Source organism: Elephas maximus, chromosome 24 (genome assembly GCF_024166365.1).
Source record: "Elephas maximus indicus isolate mEleMax1 chromosome 24, mEleMax1 primary haplotype, whole genome shotgun sequence".
Lineage (NCBI taxonomy): Eukaryota > Metazoa > Chordata > Mammalia > Proboscidea > Elephantidae > Elephas > Elephas maximus.
In genome coordinates, this window is record NC_064842.1 from 46603477 (window position 1) to 46623195 (window position 19719).

The following is a 19719-nucleotide window of genomic DNA, read 5'->3' on the forward strand; positions in this document are numbered from 1 at the left end:
CAATATGAGAGGGAAATAAAAAGCAAAACAGCTAAAATATCCCCAAGACAGACAATTTAGGTGTCCAGGACAACTTCATGGATATTATTTCCCAAGATCTGGGCAATACGTTATACTTTCCAAAATACTTTCATATATTGTCTTCTTCAATTCTCATAAAAAAAGGTTAGCATTGGGCTGCTAACTAAAAGGCTGGCAGTTCAAATCCGCCAGCCACTCCTTGGAAACCCTATGGCACAGTTCTGCTCTGTCCTATAGGGTCGCTATGAGTTGGAATCGACTCACTGGTAATGGGATGGGGCAGAGCTGTGTAACCATAAAAGAAAAAAGAAAGAAAAATGAGGGCGAGAACTCAGTCTCCCCAGTCCCTGACAACCTGTATTACTAACATGTCCCTGCCCCCATCATGGAAACCCTGGTGGCATAGTGGTTAAGAGCTACGGCTGCTAACCAAAAGATAAGCAGTTCAAATCCTCTAGGCACTCCTTGGAAACTCTATGGGGCAGTTCTGCTCTGTCCCATAGGGTCGCTATGAGCCAGAATTGAGTTGACGGCAGTGGGTTTTTTGGTTTGGGCCCCCATCATAGGGATAAAGAAACTGAAACTAGAGAGTCCAACCAGCCCAGGCTGAGCAGCAAGTTAAGGGCAGAGAGAATTTTCCTCATGGTCGAGTGTCTCTAACTACAAGTTGCCTGTACAGGTCACGAAACTAGTGGCCTAAGTTTAATTTCCTCTGTGATTTCTCAATCTCTCAATCAGTTGGAGGATATTTTTTATTTTAAAATAATAATTTGACCAGGGAACTTGTCTATTCCATTTCAAATGCAGAAGAATGTGTCTTACAAAAGTGCTCTCATTCCACATATGGCAAATTAAGCCAATAGCATCATTTATAATACCCCATGTGGTCACAGATTTTGACCTTCATGTCAATTTCTCATAAATTTAACAACTAGACCTATTTTAGATAGTGTCTTTGTGGGCTCAGCAGCAGGAGTGTGTTGTCTTCAATTCTTGCAAGCACATATTTAAGTTCTGATAACCTTTTGTGGTGGCTAGAAAAGGACATCGTGTTTGGTAAAGTAGAGGGTCAGCAGAAATAAGGGAAACCCTCAATAAAATGGACTGACATAATAACCAAAACAATGGATTCAAAGATACCAACCACTAGGCAACAATTTGTTCAGTTATAGATAAGGTCGTCATGAATCAAAGCCAACTCCACAGCCACTAACAAAAACCTTTTGCAGAAAGTGTGAAATCACTGTGTGTGGTGTGTGCTTTTTCTCCCATGACACCTAAATTCTTGAGGTCTGGGCAACATCAATGATACTAAACATATTCTCTTTATTTAATTTTTTTTGCTTATCTATGACTCTGATATGGGTTACTCAGACTGCAACAATTGAATTGTTATTTAAAACATGTCTTTAAATGCAAATGCATGTATTTTTAAGAGTTCTCTAGAGAAAGCAAACTCTTGGTTTAAATTTTAAATATGAATTCTTTTAGAATACCTTCCTGGATCCTCGAATGTACGTAGATGATACTTACATATGCAGGGAAAGTGCTTTCTGAGACACAAACTTAAAACAGGAAGCTATTCTTCAATCTGTTCTTTAAACCCAATTGTTCACAATCCCTAAGAGTAGCTCAGGATTTAGGAATCAGAGCAAACATGTTGTACTCTAGTGAGACACTTTGAAAACCCAACGCTATCATTTTGGAAGCTTTGGAACATGAAATAATTTAGCCATGTTCACAGTTAGAGTTTGTGAACATCTCCATGCCAACTCTGCAAGGTTTGAAGGGGGTCTCAGTGATTATAAAATCTTACCTGTGGTTGTTATTTGCTGTTGAGTTGACTCCAACTCATGGCAACCCAGTGTACAACAGAGTGAGACAATACCTGGTCCCGCACCATCCTCATAATGGCCAGCATGCTTGAATCGATTGTTGTTTTCAGCCTAGGGGGCTCATCTTCTAACACTATGTTGGACAATATTTTGCTGTGATTCATACTGTTTTCATTGGGTAATTTTTGGCAGTAGATTGCCAGGCCTTTCTTTCTTCCTCTGTCTTAGTCTGGAAGCTCTGCTGAAACCTGTCTACCTGCTGGTATTTTGAAATACTGGCGGCATAGCTTCCAGCGTCATAGCAGCACACAAGCCACCACAGTATGACGAGCTAACAGAGGGTAGTGGATAATAGAATGAGCTGTATTTTTTTGAGTACCTACTATGTGTGAGACAGTGAGTTAGGCCCTTTATGTATATTAGCTTGAAGTTTTACAAGCACTCTACAAGGTATATGTTGTTATCCCATTTTTGAAAATTGAAGAATAAGCAATTTGTCCAAGAACACACAGCTGATAAGTGGCAGGGGTGGTATTTAAACTGAGATCTGTCTGACTTCAAAGCCTAGGCTCTTTTTATGGCCCCCAGCTTCCTTTAGACCAGTGTATCCTAAATCATGCCCTGTGGAACACTGTGCTCTTGAAGATAATAATAGGTGTTGCCTGTAAGAGTGTCAAATAGTGTTTGGAAATACTGGCATTAAAATGTTAAACAAGCTTTATACCAATTAAATATACTGTTACGCTATAAATCTCTGACAGATACAGTATGTACCAGTTCTCAAACCCTTTTGAACACCGAATGCTTATTTTCGTGAGGTAACTATTAATACCTCTCAGAAGAGTGTTCCATTTTGGGCTGTTTGGGCCAAACCCAAAAGCAAAGTACAGTTTCTTCACCCTTATAAGAATAATTTCTTTCTCAAAAATACTGTATGGAGAGTTTTCTTAAGTCAAAAATGTAACTGCCATTAATTGGGGGAAAAAATGTGTTTCTGAGAACCCAAATCGACACCCATTTATATTAAAAAAAATTATCTAAATGAGGTTTCTTCTATGGTTAATAGTTCTCAGAACATAGTTCAGCAAGGAATTTCCCTTCTTATCTCTGGCTGCTGGCTGTTTATACAGCACTGAGCATGGCAGCCTATAAACACCAAACCCAGTAGCCTCTCTTCATTCTCTCCTTGTTTAAATACTTTGTTGCTGCAGACCCTGAGAACTATCCTGCCTTGCTCTTCCCCTGTGCCTTCTCAGAACTCTCCCGGCTTGGTTTACACAGCTCAACTCTGTCCTGATACTTTTTCTCTCTGGCCAGCATTTCCCTTGACTGATGGAGTTCCACTTCTGCCCACAGCCCTTTCCCCTCCTCTCTCCATCTGCTCCTAGTGATCTCACCCTTGTTACTGCTTCCCCTTCAGCTTGTATGCTGAGGGCACATAGATCTCCACCCGCAGATAGTTCCTGAGCTCTGGATGCGTATTTCCACCTTGACATGCCTCTAGAAACTCAAGTTCCCTGATGTCCAAAACTAAACTCGTGATCTTATTTTGATGATTCAGCCTCAGATCCTGCCCCACCTGTTACCTTCTCTGCTTGGGTAAATAGCATCACAGTCCACCAGGTTGCACACTCAGGGGACCCGGGTGTTATCCATGTGATTTCCCCTCTGCCATCATCCATATCCCAGGAGTCGCCAAAGTCTGTAATTCTATATCCACAATGGCTATCGCACGGTGTTTCCCTCCTCCTCTTCTCGCCAAAACTGCTCTAACCCAGGCTGTCATGTCATGGGAAGCTACTGTCCCAAGAACCTCCTGGTCTTCCCTTTTCCAAGGCGTCCTGCATATTGCTCTGGAGTTGTCTTTCTAAACTGCACGTCTGATCTTGCCACTACCTGCCTAAACCCCCAATGACCCCCGCAATGTCCGTAAAATATAGCTCCTTTTCCTCAGCATGCAGCATGAAAACCTTTATATAGGCACAGAACCAATACATTTATTGATTTAAATTGTATCTACTAGTGAACCAGAAGTTTTATAGAAGGATAGCAGATTGAAGAAGAAAAAACATGTAGCAACTGGTTAATGTTTTGTTGGCTTCATTGATTATTATAGCCTAAAAGGAGCCCTGGTGCCATAGTGGTTAAGTGCCCGGCTTCTTCCTAGCGCCTTTCACAATAACTCCTACCTCTTCTTGGTGTTGGAGTCCGTGGGTGGCACATGGTTAAGTGCGCAACTACTAATTGAAAGGTTGGCAGTTCAAACTCACTCGGAGGCACCTTGAAAGAAAGGCCTGGCAATTGTTTCCAACAGATCACAGCCCTAAAAACCCTATGGAACGCAGTTCTACTCTGCAACACATCAGGTTGCCATGAGTCGGAATTGACTCTACAGCAAGGAGCTGGTTTTGTTTTTTTGTTTTTCTCCCTTGCATGCGTGACTGAACCCACCAGAGCTTTCTGGCATTTTCTCAATGTTGGTCACTGTGCTGGGCCCTGGGGATACAGGCTAAGATAATCGTAAGTAAAGCTTGCTTAAGGAGTGTTGTTCGGGTGGGATGGATGTTCAGTTAAGGGTATCAGAGAAGATTTCTCTAGAGAAGTAATATTCAATCAGGTCCCAAGTGCCGAGAATGGGCCAACCAGGGGAAGATCTGGGGAAAGAGCATTCCAGGCTGAGGGAGCAGCAAGTACAAATGCCCTGAGGAGGGAAGCCATTGAGCACATTCTAGGAAAAGGGAAGGAGCCCTGGTGGTTCAGTGATTAAGAGCTTGGCTGCTAATTGAAAGGTTGGAGGTTCAAACCCACAAGCTGCTCTTCAGGAGAAAGATGTGGCAACTGCTTGCATAAAGATCACAGCCTTGGAAACCCTATGGGACGGTTCTAGTCTGTTCAATGGAGTCGCTATCGACTCAGTGGCAATGGGTTTTGGTTTGGAGGAATCAGGGAGGAGACTGGCGTAACTGGGACTTAGCGAACTAAGCGTAAGAGATGAGGTAAGAGAGTACCCTTTTGCAGGCCAGAAGGAATTTGGATTTTATTCTGCGGATAGTGGGGGGCCATCAGAGGACTTAAAGAGACAAGTAATATGATCTGAATTACATTTCAAAAAGAGCACTCTGGCTTTCCTCTGGAGAATGGAGCATAGAGAAGCAAGAGTGGAGGAAAGGTGGTGAGTGAGAGGCAGGGTCCAGGAGAGAGAAGAGGGAATATCCATTGGGATGGGAGGGAGGTGTTGAGAAGTGGCTGGACTCCAGGGGGCGCCTTTTGTTATCCTGAGCACCTCTTGTTTTTTGTCAACACTCAATCTGAGGAGACCTGTTCTGTAGAAGGATTAATCAGAGGACAAGTAGCCCAGTGCGCTATACCGAGGAAAATGCACAGGTCCTTCATGTCCTCACCAGGCATGGTGCTCAAAGGATGACGCTTTTCTAGTACCCGGGCAGGTATAGATGATATGTTTGATTACGATGCCTTTTTGTGCTCTTGAAAACCACTCCATGCACACACTGACCTTGAAAACCACTCCATGCACACACTGACCTTGAAAACCACTCCATGCACACACTGACCTTGAAAACCACTCCATGCACACACTGACCTTGAAAACCACTCCATGCACACACTGACCTTGAAAACCACTCCATGCACACACTGACCTTGAAAAGTCAGCTTTTGCTTGCCAGAGATGAGGGAGAATGTTGCTTACTTTTTGACACTAACTCTATTCTAAGAAGCAAATGTACTCATTCACACTTTTTTTTATTCTTTTTGAGATCTCAAAGATCTGATGATCTTTTTAAAAAAAGCAGTGGCCTGCACCCTAACTTACCGTCAAAATCTGAGCAGATGTATACTTTTATGAGTAATTTCCATTTTTCCGCTGGGGAATCCAAAACTTCAGATGTTGTGAAGTGATTGTTAAAGCGAGCATGTGGTGGTGATTACTTAGTAGGTATCGAGCTCTCCTAGAGTGGCAGTTGCTTCCTGTTGTTGTTGTTGTGTGCCTTCGAGCGGATTTTGACTCATAGTGACCCTGTAGGGCAGAGTAAGACTGCCCTATAGGGTTTCCTAGGTTGTAATCTTTACGGGAGCAGATCGCCAGGTCTTTTCTCCACGGAGCCGCTGGTGGGTTAGTTACTTCCTAATGCTGCATAAATTAACTCTTTCCTTTTCTTCTGTTCTGTCTCCTACCTTCTTGGTTTACAGGTTCTCTAAGCGCCCGATGTGACAGCTCTGGACGGTGTAGCTGTAAGCCAGGTGTGACAGGGGACAGATGTGACCGATGTCTGCCAGGCTTCCACATGCTCACTGATGCCGGGTGCACCCGAGACCAGGGACTCTTGTAAGCATCTGAATGGGGCTAGTGCTGCTAATGGTGCTAGTTACATTAACGTTAGCCACAATTTAGGTTTACTGGCACTTACTGTATGCAAACAGTGGTTTAAGTACTTAACATGGATTATCTAATCCTCACAATAACCCTAAGAAGTTGGGGTTATTATTATGCTTATTTTAAAGATAAGAAATTTAAGCCACAAGAGGTTAAGTGACTTTCTCAATGGTATTGGTGAGGATAAGGAGCACTGGTGGTGCAGTGGTTAAAGCGCTCGGCTGCCAACTGAAAGGTCAGTGGTTTGAATCCACCAGCTGCTCCTTGAGAGAAAGATGTGGCAATCTGTTTCCTGTAAGGTTTACAGCCTTGCAAACCCTATGGGGCAGTTCTGCTCTGTCCTACAGGGTCACTATGAGTCAGAGTCAACTCAACGGCAAGCGTGAGTGGTAAGGATAGACCCCATATTCAAGCCCACAGAATTTGGCTCTGGAACCTGTGCTCGTAACCCTGATACTTGCTTCCTTTTAAATGAACTAGGATGGAAGTAAGGAATCCTTCAAATTGTAACTTGGGATCCATTTCTACCAAATGAATTTGGGTTAAAAACAAAACAAAACCAACTTTTCTACATAATCTTGGATGCCTTCGGTTTAGAGTATTCTCTATCCCTCCTCAGATGGCGTATACATTAGAAATCACAGAAATCTGCAGCGACACAGAGCTGGCTTTGCTGCGATTATGGCTTGAGACAATAAAGTGTGCTGGCAGTTTGGCTTGTTTCAAGGGGAAGTGTGTGACATGCTGATGAAAATGTAGACTGGAGGCAGGTCACAGAGAGCCTGGGGAGCTGAGGCTGTGGAGTTAACAGTGCTCATAGGTTTTCACCAAGGAAAGTCATGGTTACAATGTCTTGTACTGAGCAGGTGCTCAGCAAATGCTGTTGAATGGAGCATGAGAATGAGTGAGAAGATGAATAAAAGCTTGGAAGTTGTCTTAGTTCAGTGCAGGGTTCTTAGCATAACAGGGTTTTTGGGGCAGCTCAGAGAAGGAGCTTGACAGTGAAACCATTTGATAGAAGGCTATTGGCAGAGGAATTGCTTCCCCATTGCCCACTTTTCTAGCTACTTGTCCATATGGAAACTGCCCTGCCTCCATACTTGCACTGTCCCACTTATCATTGTCCCAAGTCTCTTACCCTCTGGGCCTTTGCATGGATTGCTGTCTTATAGTCTTTCCTGTAGGAGCCCTGGTAGTGAAATGGTTGAATGTTTGGCTACCAACTGAAAGCTGGGAAGTTTGAATCCACCCAGCAGCTTCTTGGGAGAAACACCTGGCAATCTACTCCCATAAAGATTATAGCCTAGAAAACCCTATGGAGCAGTTCTACTCTGTCACTTGGGGTCACTATTAGTTGAAAACTGGCTTGACGGCACCTAACAACAACTGTGTTCCCTGAACTCTCTCAGATTACCTTCAGAGACCTCCCCTAAGACCAATCTACCTTTGCAATACTTTTTTAAAACATGAAGTAGATCCTGTCTCTGCTCCCAGCCCTCTATTTACCCCCCTTCCCAGTCCGAATGAGATGCAAACTTCTCAAGGCCAGGAGGGGCTTCTCGGAGTCAAAGACAAGCTTGGTTTTAGACACTTGACGTAGATATATATGATTGCGTGCCAAAACAAGTGACAAAGACCCATGTTACTAAAAGCACTGGTCTGCACAGGACAAGGAGATTTTGTCAGAATGAAATAAAAGCACCAGTTCCATCATTAAGAAGGTCTTGCTACCAAAAAGAAAAAAAAAAGTCAACCAAACCCAGCAATTCCACTCCTAGGTATATACTCAAGAGAAATGAAACACAACACACAAAAACGTGTGCATGAACATTCATAATAGTGTTATCAAACAATAATAACAATAGCTAAAATGTGGAAAATACCCAAATGTCTACCAACTGATGCATGGATAAACAAAATGTGGTATATCCATACAATGGAATATTATTGCTCCATAAAAAGGAGTGAAATACTGATAGATGATGCTGCAATGTGGATGAACCTCAGAAACGTTACGCTAAGTGAAAGAAGACAGACACAAAAGGCCACAGACTGCCAGATTCTCCTAATAGGAACCATCCAGAGCAGATGAACCTATAGAGGCAGAAAGTTGTTAGTGGTTGCCTAGGTTTGAGAAGTTGGGGGAGGTGGAAAGGAATAGCTAGTGGTTACATGGATTCTTTTTGAGCTGATGAGAATATTCTGAAATCGATTATGGTGATGGTTACACAGCTCTGTGGGTATGCTAAAAGCCATTGAACAACACATTTCAAATGGGCAAAGTGCATGGTATGTGAATTATCTCATTAAAAGTGTTTAAAAAGAAAAGAATTAAATGAAATAAAACAGAAGTTAGATGGAATTAATTATGATAAAAGTATACATCATTGAATTAAACAGTAGAGAGACAAATGGTAATTTTTTAAAAAATCTCAGCTGAACCAATGAACCAAGTTAAACTAAACAGTTTACTGACCAACTTGCTTTTCCAATCTGGCACCAACTCCTCCTTTTTTCGGGGGGTGGGTAACCAACAGTTCATGAACGGGGCTAGCCCGCGGACCACACTTGGAGTAGCACTGACATAGACAATTTGGTGCTCAAAGGATCTAAGAGAGGTATGGACAAGGATAGCGAGAAAGGCCTCAGTAAAGAGGGAAGGTTTGCTCAGTTTGGTGACATTTGTTCCTGGATCTTTTGTGTATAGTTGTAGATCATTTGTAAATACATCCTTAATTTTTTTTTTTTTCTCTTCCAGAGACCCCAAGTGTGACTGTGACCCAGCTGGCATCATGGGGCCCTGTGACACTGGCCATTGTGTCTGCAAACCGGCTGTCACCGGAGACCGCTGTGATAGGTTTGTGTGACCGATGGCCCTACAGACATAGCAGGGAGAGTCCCTTGTCAGTTAGCAAGAGAGTTCATCCTCTGAGTAGAATTATGGAAAAGAGGTACCTAGTAAACACTGAAGGCCTCCTTCCTGCCCTCTATCCTCAAAAACTAGGCTTTTTTTTTTTTTTTAATACAACTGAACCCCCAAATCCCATTGGACTCTGTAATTGTGCTTTGGGCTCCTTTCCTTTGTTTTTGCTGTGGCAGCGCCTCAGTGGTTCCCCGTGCCAGCTGGCTTTGAATCCCAGGTGCATGGATACAAGGTGGTATGCAATAATGAGATCATGTGACCCAGATTTGTCCCAGGAAAGGATTGGCCTAATTAACCGCGTTGGGCAAATCCTTGTAAGAAGGAATATCAGAGCGTATGGCCATATATAACCATCTTGCACAGAAAAGGAACTGCCCCAGGGTTGGGATGGTGGTTACATGCACACACATGAACTGGGGCACCAGGGCCCCAAGCCATGTTGGGGCAGGTGGAGCGGTGAAGAGAGATCCACCCTCAGTTGCTGCTGCAGGACATTCCTTAAGCACGAACTGTGCTCAGCCTCAAAACTGCTCTCTCCTCTGAGACCGTGGTGAGCAGAGGGCTGTGAAGTTGGCCCCAGAGGTATGGCCTCCTCTTCATTTCCTTAAAAGTAAGAAAGCGGTTCTTTGGCACCTTGCCAATCACTTATACCTGGGTGAAGGAAGTGCCAGATACATTCCTAGCTTGTGTTTTCAGGGGGTTCTTTGCAGCTGAAGTGAGGGCAGGGAAAAAATAACTCATTATTGTGTTAAAAGAGGAGTCACTTTTTCAATGATAAATGTTTTTGTTGTGTGCCCTCGAGTCACAACGTAGCAACCCTATATAACAGTAGAACTACCCCATAGGGTTTCTCAGGCTGTAATCATTATGGGAGCAGATCGCAAGATCTTTTCTCCTGCAGAGCAGTTTATGAGTTTGAACCATCGACCTTTCGACCTTTTGGTTAGCAGCCAAACTCTTAACCATTGTGTCACCAGAGCTCCTTAGTGAAAAGAAATGAAAAGACCAACCAAACCTGTTGCCATCAAGTAAATTCTGACTCATAGCGACCCCATAGGACAGAGCAGAACTGCCCATACGGTTTCCAAGGCTGTAATCTTTACGGAAGCAGACTGCCACATCTTTCTCCCACGGAGCAGAGTGGGTTCCAACGGTCAAGGTGCTTAACCACTTGGCCACCAGAGCTCCATGTGAAAAGAAATAGACCTCTGCAAAAAAAACAAAAACAAAAAATGCCCCAGCAGTCCTTCACATGCTCTGTCACAATCATAACCTCCCCCTTCCCTAGAAGTAACCACTATCCTGACTTTTATGTTAATTACTTCCTTGCTCTTCTTTGTAATTTATTACCCCAGAGTGTAGCCCAAACTATTATCGTTTAGTTTTGCTTGATTCCCTCTTCTTTCCCTCTCCCTACCCCTCCTCTCCTTTCCTCTCCTCTCTCTGCCTCTTTTCCTCCCCATCTCTCCCTCTCTCCCTTTCTTGTCTACAAGTTTCCTCCCCATTGAAACCATAATGATGTCTTTAAGCCTTGTTCTACAGAGAAAAAACAATGCTTGCATATTTAGAACTATGCCCTGAAGCATCCACTGTTCACAGCACACCTGTTTTTCTGTGCTGTTGCACAATAAATATACCCCTGACATGTGGCCTAGTGGTTAAGACCACTGGGTTTAGAGGCAGATGTATTTGACTTTGATCTTGCCTCAGCCACTTACCAGCTGTGTGACCTTGAGTGAGCTTCTTTACCTCTCAGGCCTCAGTCTCCTCATCTAACAAAATCAGAAGCATCAATTTCTATCTCGTCTGCACACATGGGCTGCCATGGTTCTGAATCGACTGGACAGAAACTAGCAACAACCACCACCACCCAGCTGTAAAACCAGCTGTAGTGAGGGTTAAATGAAAGAGCATACATAAGGTGCCTGGCACATTGTAAGTGCTGAATAAGTGATCATTGAAACTATCATTATTTTATGTAGAAGGATGTAGTCAACTAGAACAGAGAAAGATCCAATCCTCCCCCTCTCCCCCACCCACTCTCTGTGGGCCCAACTTCTAGAAGTTGTAGGGTAGCTGTGTGCAGAGGTGGGCTTGCTGGGAGCACAGGTGGAGCATTTACCTCCATGTGCCTGCCGTTTTCCTTTGCAGAGAGCCTCTAGCCATCCTTCTTCTTTGTCATATCCTTCCTTGCCCTTTTCCCCTGTGGGTCAGAGCCTGGGTATGAGGGTCCAGGGATGGTGGTCAAGACCTAGTGGTGTTGTGAGGAGGTCAGTGGTGTTGTGAGGAGGCTGGGGCATCTGCCCTGTCTTTCCTGGCCCCACCTCCCTCTCTTCTGCCCCATTAAGCACTTGCTACAGGATAGGTCCAGCCCTCTTGGTCCTTCCCATCTGACCTCCATGAAATTTCTCACCAGGTCCCACTCCAAGGATGTCAGTCCCTGTCTTCAGGCCACAAAGACAAATGTGACTCTGCTCTACCAGAAGGAGAGAGAGTGAACATTCCTCATGTGCCCTCATTTGGGGGTTGTGACTGTCCATCAGGGAGGGGTCTGTGAGTGGGATGGTACTTGAAAGTTGGTGTTTTCCTTCTCCAGGAATTAGTAGAGTTTTGTTGGAAACCCTGGTGGTGTAGTGGTTAAGTGCTAAGGCTGCTAACCAAGTTCAAATCTACCAGGTGCTCCTTGGAAATTCTATGGGGCAGTTCTATTCTGTCCTATAGGGTCACTATGAGTTGGAATGAACTCGATGGCAATGGGTTTATTTGTCTTTCTTTTGTGTGTGTGTGTGTGTGTGTGTGTGAGAAAGGAGTCCCTAAGCAGTGCAAACAGTTAACATGCTCAGCTACTAACTAATAGGTTGGAGGGTTGAGTCCACCCAGAGGTATCTCGAAAGAAAGGCCTGGTGATCTACTTCTGAAAAATCAGCTGTTGAAAACCCTATGGAGCAGCTCTGCTCTGACACACATGGGGTTGCCATGAGAGGCTAAATTAGTGGACAGATTCCTTACATGGAATAAGAAGTAATCTATAATACCATTCTGATTTCTAAAATCATGCTGCAGGTGTAGACCAGGCTACTACCATCTGGATGCAGGAAATCCTGAGGGTTGCACCCAGTGTTTCTGCTACGGGCATTCAGCCAGCTGCCATAGCTCTACAGATTACAGTGTCCATAAGATCACCTCTGGCTTCCAGCAAGGTAAGGGGCTCTGTTTCCTAGGTTTTTGTGTTCCCACGGGGCTTTGAGCTTACAGACAACCTCCTTCCCAGCCGCACGATGGGGTCCTCCAGTCATCTTTATCAACTCTCTTCTAACTTTTAATATACTTTCTTTTGTCAGGGAAATAAGTCACACCCTAGTATCGTGAAAATGGTAGAGCTGAACAATTTACTCATGCCAGATACCAGATTTTTGTCTCCCTGCATTTCCCTTCACCACCTATTTCCAAACCACAGAAAATTATTCATTTGGATTAGGGAGTCTAGGAGAATCTTCCTGAAGCCCCTGTTTACTAATAATAACTGCTTTCATACCCATTAAATGAGCTAATTTATGGGTGATTAGTTGGCAAGCTACAAAGCATTATAAAAATATTGGGAATTTATGTGATTCTAAGTCTGAATTTCTCTTTGAACATACCAGACCCTCTTGCTTCATGAAGGTCATACCTGGTTTATGTAAATACAATAAAAATACAAATTATAGGCAGATGAAAATGTGCTCATTTATCTTAAGAGTCAGACTCAAAGATGAGACAGCCAAGTAGGCTGGGGGTGGAGATGAGACCCAAGTAGAGAGGTGCATGGGGAATGCTGATGATTGTACATGAGAGTGGAAATAGTGACAAAACCTCTCTTCCCACTCAGCACTTGGACTTTTGGCCAGCACATCTTGCCTTGTTTGAGGGTTTGCCCTGAATGCAGAGTGGTTTAATTTGTGTTCCAGATGTTGATGGCTGGAAGGCTGTCCAAAGAAATGGGTCTCCTGCAAAGCTTCAATGGTCCCAGCGCCATCGGGATGTGTTTAGCTCAGCACGACGATCAGACCCGGTCTATTTTGTGGCTCCTGGTATGTAACTTTTCCTATAGAAGCCAATTTATAAGACAAGGAAATCAAGATAGAAGAATGGAGTTAGAAAATGTGGAAACTGTATCACTTAGTGTTCAAGGGAAGTGTCTCTAAGAAGATAGCTGGGGCTTAAACCAGATTTGATGATGTTACCAAGGCACAACACAATAGAGCAGAACTGGGAGTCCTGGGTCAGACCCTGGCCTGGTCTCCTACTTTCATCAAATGGGAAGTTTCTAGGTTCCCCACCAAGAATGCTCAGTGGAAATTGAGGATGATGGTCTAATTTGTGGATCTATTTGAAAGCAGATGGAAAAGTTAAAGTTAAGAATTTCTTAAAAGTTTAAATACCTGTAAATTAAAAAAAAAAAAAAGCTGTCAGTGTTATGCACCTAGAAAAGCTTTGATTACAATTCTAATCCTGGTTATTTGTTAACTAATACGATTGCTAGGCAATGTATTCTCTTACCTTCTCTGAACTTCAGTTCTCTCATCTGTAAAATGGGGATAATAATGCCTTCCTCTGAGAATTATTGCCATCAACTGCAATGATGTTTGTGAAAGTACTTTGCAAATTATAAAGCCCAACACAACAAATGGCATTACAGCTGATATGCCTAGGATATTTATATATCACTCTGTCATAAGGGCCATGCTATGAATCATGTAATAGGTAGAGTTGCCTTATAATGAATTCCTCTTAGCATTTTAGTAACTAACCCTCCTTCATAGTCACTACATGTATAGCTGTTTCCTGTGCCACGTACTGACTCTTCTGGCAGAATAGTTTGGGGTAAGGTGACGGGTGGGTGTCATAGAACTCCAACAGAAATTGCCAATATTAGTGCAAACTTGCTCACTATTTGCATCTCCAGTTTCACAACTGATCTGAATCTTTTAAAATTCTATTTCACAGCCAAATTTCTTGGGAATCAACAGGTGAGCTATGGGCAAAGCCTGTCCTTTGACTACCGTGTGGACAGGGGAGGCAGACACCCGTCAGCCCATGACGTGATCTTGGAAGGTGCTGGTCTTCGAGTCACAGCTCCCTTGATGCCACTTGACAAGACTCTGCCTTGTGGGATCACCAAGAGTTACATGTTCAGGTAAAGAGAGACCACAGGTGGGTCAAGGAGAGCAAACTGTGATCAAGATCTAGGTCCTTTGTACAGCCGTTCAATGAGCATTCATTTATTCATTCAACAAGCATTTTTTGATCGCTTTGTACATGACAGACATAGTGTTTTGTCCCCAAACAGGATGTAACTCCAGTCCTCAAGCAGCTTACAGGCTAATGGGAGAGAAAGACAAACAGATAATTGTAGTGCAGCATGTCAAGTGACAGAGGTAGACCAGATAGACATGTATTTTGAGCATACATAGGAGGTACAACTGACCCCCATTGGGGTGGTCAAGGAAAGCTTCCTAGGAGATGCAACATTATGGAAAGCAGTTCTCTAAGAAAAGAAAAGGAGGGGAGAGGTTCACAAGGCAGAGGAAGCATCATACTTGAGGGATTTTTGTGTATTTAGGAAGTTCCCAGTAGTTGAGCATGAGTGGAGCAGAAGTTGGGGAGAGGAAGACAATGAGAGGTGATGTCAGAGAGAGAGGAGGTGAGGACATGGACAATCTTGTATGTGTCTAGGGAGATTGGACGTTATCCTGTAGAATGGGGATTTTTAATGGTATGTACAGAGGGGTTGGAGTCCCTAGGCGGTGCAAAAGTTTAATATGCTCAGCTGATACCAGAAAGTTTTGGGGTTCTAGTCTACCCAGAGGCATCACTGAAGAAAGGCCTAGTGATCTACTGCTGAAAAGTAAGCCACTGAAAACTCTAGAGAGTACAGTTCTACTCTGACACACATGAGGCCACCATGAGTTGGAGTGGGCTCAATAACAACTGGGTTTTGTTTTTATATGGAGAGATTGGGGAAGAGAGCAGTGCATACTAATTGCTTGATACGGCTTTAGAGGCTGGGATATCAAAATGAAGAGATGTGGTCTACTAGAAAATGTACCATGTCAAAAAGCAAACATAATGCTGTATAAAAATCACTTCCGTGGCACTGCATGTCCACAGGGTCTTGGAAGAAGAGGAAAGAGCACCTAACCCTGAAGAGTCAAGGAAAGCGTCACAGAGGAGGCAATTTATGGGCTGAGAATTGAGAGATGGACAGAGTTTCCCAGGGAGAAAAGTCAGAGAAGGACAACTTACACTTGGGAAAGAGTATGTGAAGATGTGTGGAGATGTGTAAAAGCATAATACAGGAGGGATGGGCAGGCAGATTTTATGACTGAAGTGTGGCATATATAGGGGAGATGGAGAGATGAGGTTGACAGGGCTAGAACGGGACCCATCAGAGAGGGCTTTGGATGTCATGCCAAAGTGCATAAAGTCTTGTGCAGGCCTGCAAGACATGGAAAGCCATTGAGAGATTTTAAGTAGAGAAAAGGCAAGATTAGGTATGAATGCCGGGTGTGAGTGTCATGTGGAGGATGGATTGGGTAGGGTCCTTACCTGGATGGTTAGAACACATTCACAGTGGTGCAAGTTCAAGATTGGAGGCTTAACCCAGGGCAGAGGTTTTGGGAATGGAGAGAAGACTCATAGTACACAAACAAGGTATGTACTTAGATAACAGAGTGCTACTTAGTCTCATGATACCAACACATAGTACTACCTGGAATACCCATTCCCACCTTCTCAGCTTGGTGAACTTATTCTTTGAGGTTCAGCTTCCATGTTCTTCCTTGTATTAACCTTTTCAGAAGCCCAGGTAAAGCTACAATCACCTCTTTTGTGTTTCTATGACATTCTGTAGAAAGCATTTGTTATAGTGTTCACTATACTGTCTCATAATTATCTGTTTCCACCCTTGACTCCCCTGCTGGACTGTGATCACTTCACCCTCATTGTCTTTGTATTGTCTAGCCTAACACAGTGTCTGGTGCAAGCTAGGTGCACAGTAAACTTTTGTTTACTGTAAGGGGTAGGATTGTTCCTGGAAGAGATATTCCAGTTAAAAACAAAACAAAATTAAAAAGAACATAAACCAGAGCCTCCATCAGCCTGGAACTGGAAGAACTAGATGGTACCCGGCTACCACCAATCACTGCCCTGACAGGGAACACAACAGAAAATCCCTGATGGAGCAGGAGAACAGTGGGATGCAGATCTCAAATTCTCGTAAAAAGACCAGGCTTAATGGTCTGACTGAGACCAGAGGGACCCTGATGGTCATTGCCTACAGACCTTTTGATTGGAACCATTCCCAAAGCCAACTCTATACACAGGGATTGGCCTGGACTATAAGATAGACAATGATGCTGGTGAGGAGTGAGCTTCGTGGCTCAAGCAGACACTTGAGAATATGTGGGCATCTGCTGTCTGGTGGTGAGATGAGAAGGAAGAGGGGGACAGGAGCTGGTTGAATGGACATGGGGAATACAAGGTGGAGAGGAGGAATGTGCTGTCTCATTAACGGGAGAGCAGCTAGGAGTACACAACAGGGTGTGTATAACTTCCTGTATGACAGACTGACTTGATTTGTAAAGTTTCACCCAAAGCACAATAAATTAAAAAAAAAAAAAAAAGAATGGAGCAGAGGCTGGTGATATGATGAGGTGAGTTACTATGATGACAAAGGAGCCCTGGTGGTACAGTGGTTAAGCACTTGGCTGCTAGCCAAAAGGTCCATGGTTCGAACCTACCAGTTGCTCCATGGGAGAAAGATGGGGCAAACTGCTTCTGTAAAGATTACAGCCTTGGAAACCTTATGGGGCAGTTCTACTCTGTCCATAGGGTCGCTGTGAATCCGAATAGGCTCAATGGCAATAGGTCAGCAATGGGTGGGTTATATGTGAACAATTTATAACAAAACATTTGCCACTTCAACAATTTCTACATGTATAATTCAGTGATATTGATTGTATTTGTCATGTTATGTAACCATCACCACTATCTTTTTCCCAATTATTCCACCTCCATTAACAGAAACTCAGTGCCCCTTAAGCAATGACTCTCCCCTTGGGAGCCATTAGTAATAAGCTTCAATCTCTATACATTTACCTAGGAAATTGACTTTTGAAAAGAGTAAATGAAAAGTGTCCAGATAACAGACAAATCTTTTAAACAACAAAACCAAAAATGAATTGTATCTCTTGAGGATCAGAGCCGCTTGAACTCAGAGGTGTTTCTAATATTAAATTTTGCGTGGCCAAGAACAGAAACTGGTCTGCGGTGAGCTAGGACCAGCACTGCTCCAGATGACATGACCCCTCACACTAGGCTTTCCCCACTGGGAGACCTTCCATCCTGTCTTATGGGGCTTGACCTCTTTGAAGCTCCAAGTTTGTGCCTACAAGGTGGTGTCTCCTGGTCTTCTCCGTAGGACTGCAAAGGGGCTTAGCCGTTTCCACGTTCTCAGACATAATTCGTATCAGGCAGGGATGTGATAAGAGTCAGATTTTTAAAGCTTTTGTCTCCAAATAATGCAGATTAAATGAACATCCAAGCAGTAATTGGAGCCCCCAGCTGAGTTATTTTGAGTATCGAAGGTTACTGCGGAACCTCACGGCCCTCCGGATCCGAGCTACCTATGGAGAATACAGTACGTGACTAATGGGAATGCTATTCTCTCCTCTTAGGTTTTAGTTTAGTAATCTGCTTCATTTCTGAAGTAAGGCGGTGACAGTCTCCAAACAAGTAGATGTACCACTTGATGGCTTTGATTTAGAGTCTCTGATTTGGTCTACATTTTCACATTCTAGAAGTTAAAAAGGAATAATTCATTAAAAAGAGGTCAGCACCAGGGATAGACTACCCACCAAGTAAGGTACGCACGGTCTTACTAGTGCTTACTTATTAATCTGTAGTACATAATTGCACCTGTTTTTCACCACACCAAAGACTGTGCACTACGGATTAGTAAGCAAACACAAGTAGGCCCACACATAGCGGGCGTACCTTGCTTAATTTAAGCCCGTGCGTACCTTGCTTACTGGTTAATCTGCCCCTGGTGAGCACCAGTGAGAAATGAATGATACTACCTTGCTAAAAGTTCAGAGGAACTTAGATTTCCTTAGCTAGGAAATGGAATTTACGACACAGCTCTATTTACTCCTGAGTAGCTTTCCTTTTGGGATTATACACGGTGCTACCATGTTCAGACGTCATCATATATTCTGTAAATTCCTTTTTTTTTCTTTTTTTTTGAGCTTGGCATGCTGGGTCCTCCTAGTAGCAATTGGAATTGTTTAAATCAGAGTCCCTTAAGCTTTTTAGCCTCATGTAAAAAGGAGGTATGGCTGGCAGGCACCATTTCCATATCACTGTTGGAGAAAATGAGGTAGGAAATAGAAAATGCCTTTGCTAATAGTTTATTGAAACTTTGAGTCCCTGGGTGGTGCAAACAACATGCTCAGCTGCTAACCCAAAGGTTGGAGGTTCAAGTCCACCCAGAGGCACCTCAAAAGAAAGCCCTCATAATCTACTTCTGAAAAACCAGCCATTGAAAACCATATGGAGCTTAGTTCTACCTGATAACACATGGGGTCACCATGAATAGGAATCAACTCGATGGCAACTGGATTTTTGTTCTTAATTAAATTTTGTTTTACTATATGCCAGGCATATGATAATATATCCGTTGCTTCATTAATTTTCACAAAATCACAGGTAGCAAAAATATCAGGTAAGTATTGCAAAAATCATAGTGGTATCAATTGAAGATACCCCTGTTAGCTCTTCTACAGCTGAGAAAGCAGAGCCATGGAGGAGTTATGTGACTTGCCCAATTCATCCAGCTAGTGAGGGTGGAGCCAGAATTTAAACTAATTGTCCTGACTCCGGAGCCTATGTGATCAGTCATGATGCTGGACTCCTGTACCTCTCTGTGTGGTATGACAACGGAACACTGCCTATCTTTGGTAGGGAGTTAAGAAAAATAAAATCCAAAGAGAGCTTTGACTTTAGACCTTCCCATGTGCTACTTCTAATCTGTTCTCTATCGCAGGTACTGGCTACATTGACAACGTGACCCTGGTTTCAGCCCGCCCCGTCTCTGGAGCCCCAGCACCCTGGGTTGAACAATGCGTGTGTCCTGTTGGGTATAAGGGTCAGTTCTGCCAGGATTGTGCTTCTGGCTACAAAAGAGATTCAGCCAAGCTGGGGCCTTTTGGCACCTGTATTCCATGTAACTGCCAAGGAGGGGGAGCCTGCGATCCAGACACAGGTGAGTGAAATGACACCTGGACCAGACGGCTGGAGGTACAGCCAGGTAACTGGGGTCTCCCCGGAAAGAGCCGGGTAAGAGAGCCTGGGCCTGAACTCATTTCAAAGATGGGGAAGGATTAAGGAAAGTAGGGCTGGATGGGGAAGATGGACATGGTGCTTTAGTGCACATAATCTTTTTCATTATGGAAATGGCTCAAGGTTGTGAGAAAGTAGCTGGGTTTCAGGAAATGGCAGTTCTGGTT

The 19719-nt window shown here is 43.6% G+C and overlaps 1 protein-coding gene across 4 annotated transcripts in view; it reads left to right on the plus strand.

Annotated features, from left to right (window-relative positions):
• The window catches only part of LAMC2 (laminin subunit gamma 2), a 78816-nt gene that overhangs the window by 35034 nt on the left and 24063 nt on the right, over positions 1–19719 (plus strand). For all 4 annotated transcript variants that reach the window (XM_049868099.1, XM_049868100.1, XM_049868097.1 and 1 more), the window contains 7 exons: positions 6066–6201; positions 9008–9106; positions 12236–12372; positions 13120–13242; positions 14159–14348; positions 17740–17852; positions 19257–19475. In XM_049868099.1, coding sequence (XP_049724056.1) covers positions 6066–6201; positions 9008–9106; positions 12236–12372; positions 13120–13242; positions 14159–14348; positions 17740–17852; positions 19257–19475 — 1017 coding nt within the window. The remainder of the gene's footprint in view (positions 1–6065; positions 6202–9007; positions 9107–12235; positions 12373–13119; positions 13243–14158; positions 14349–17739; positions 17853–19256; positions 19476–19719) is intronic.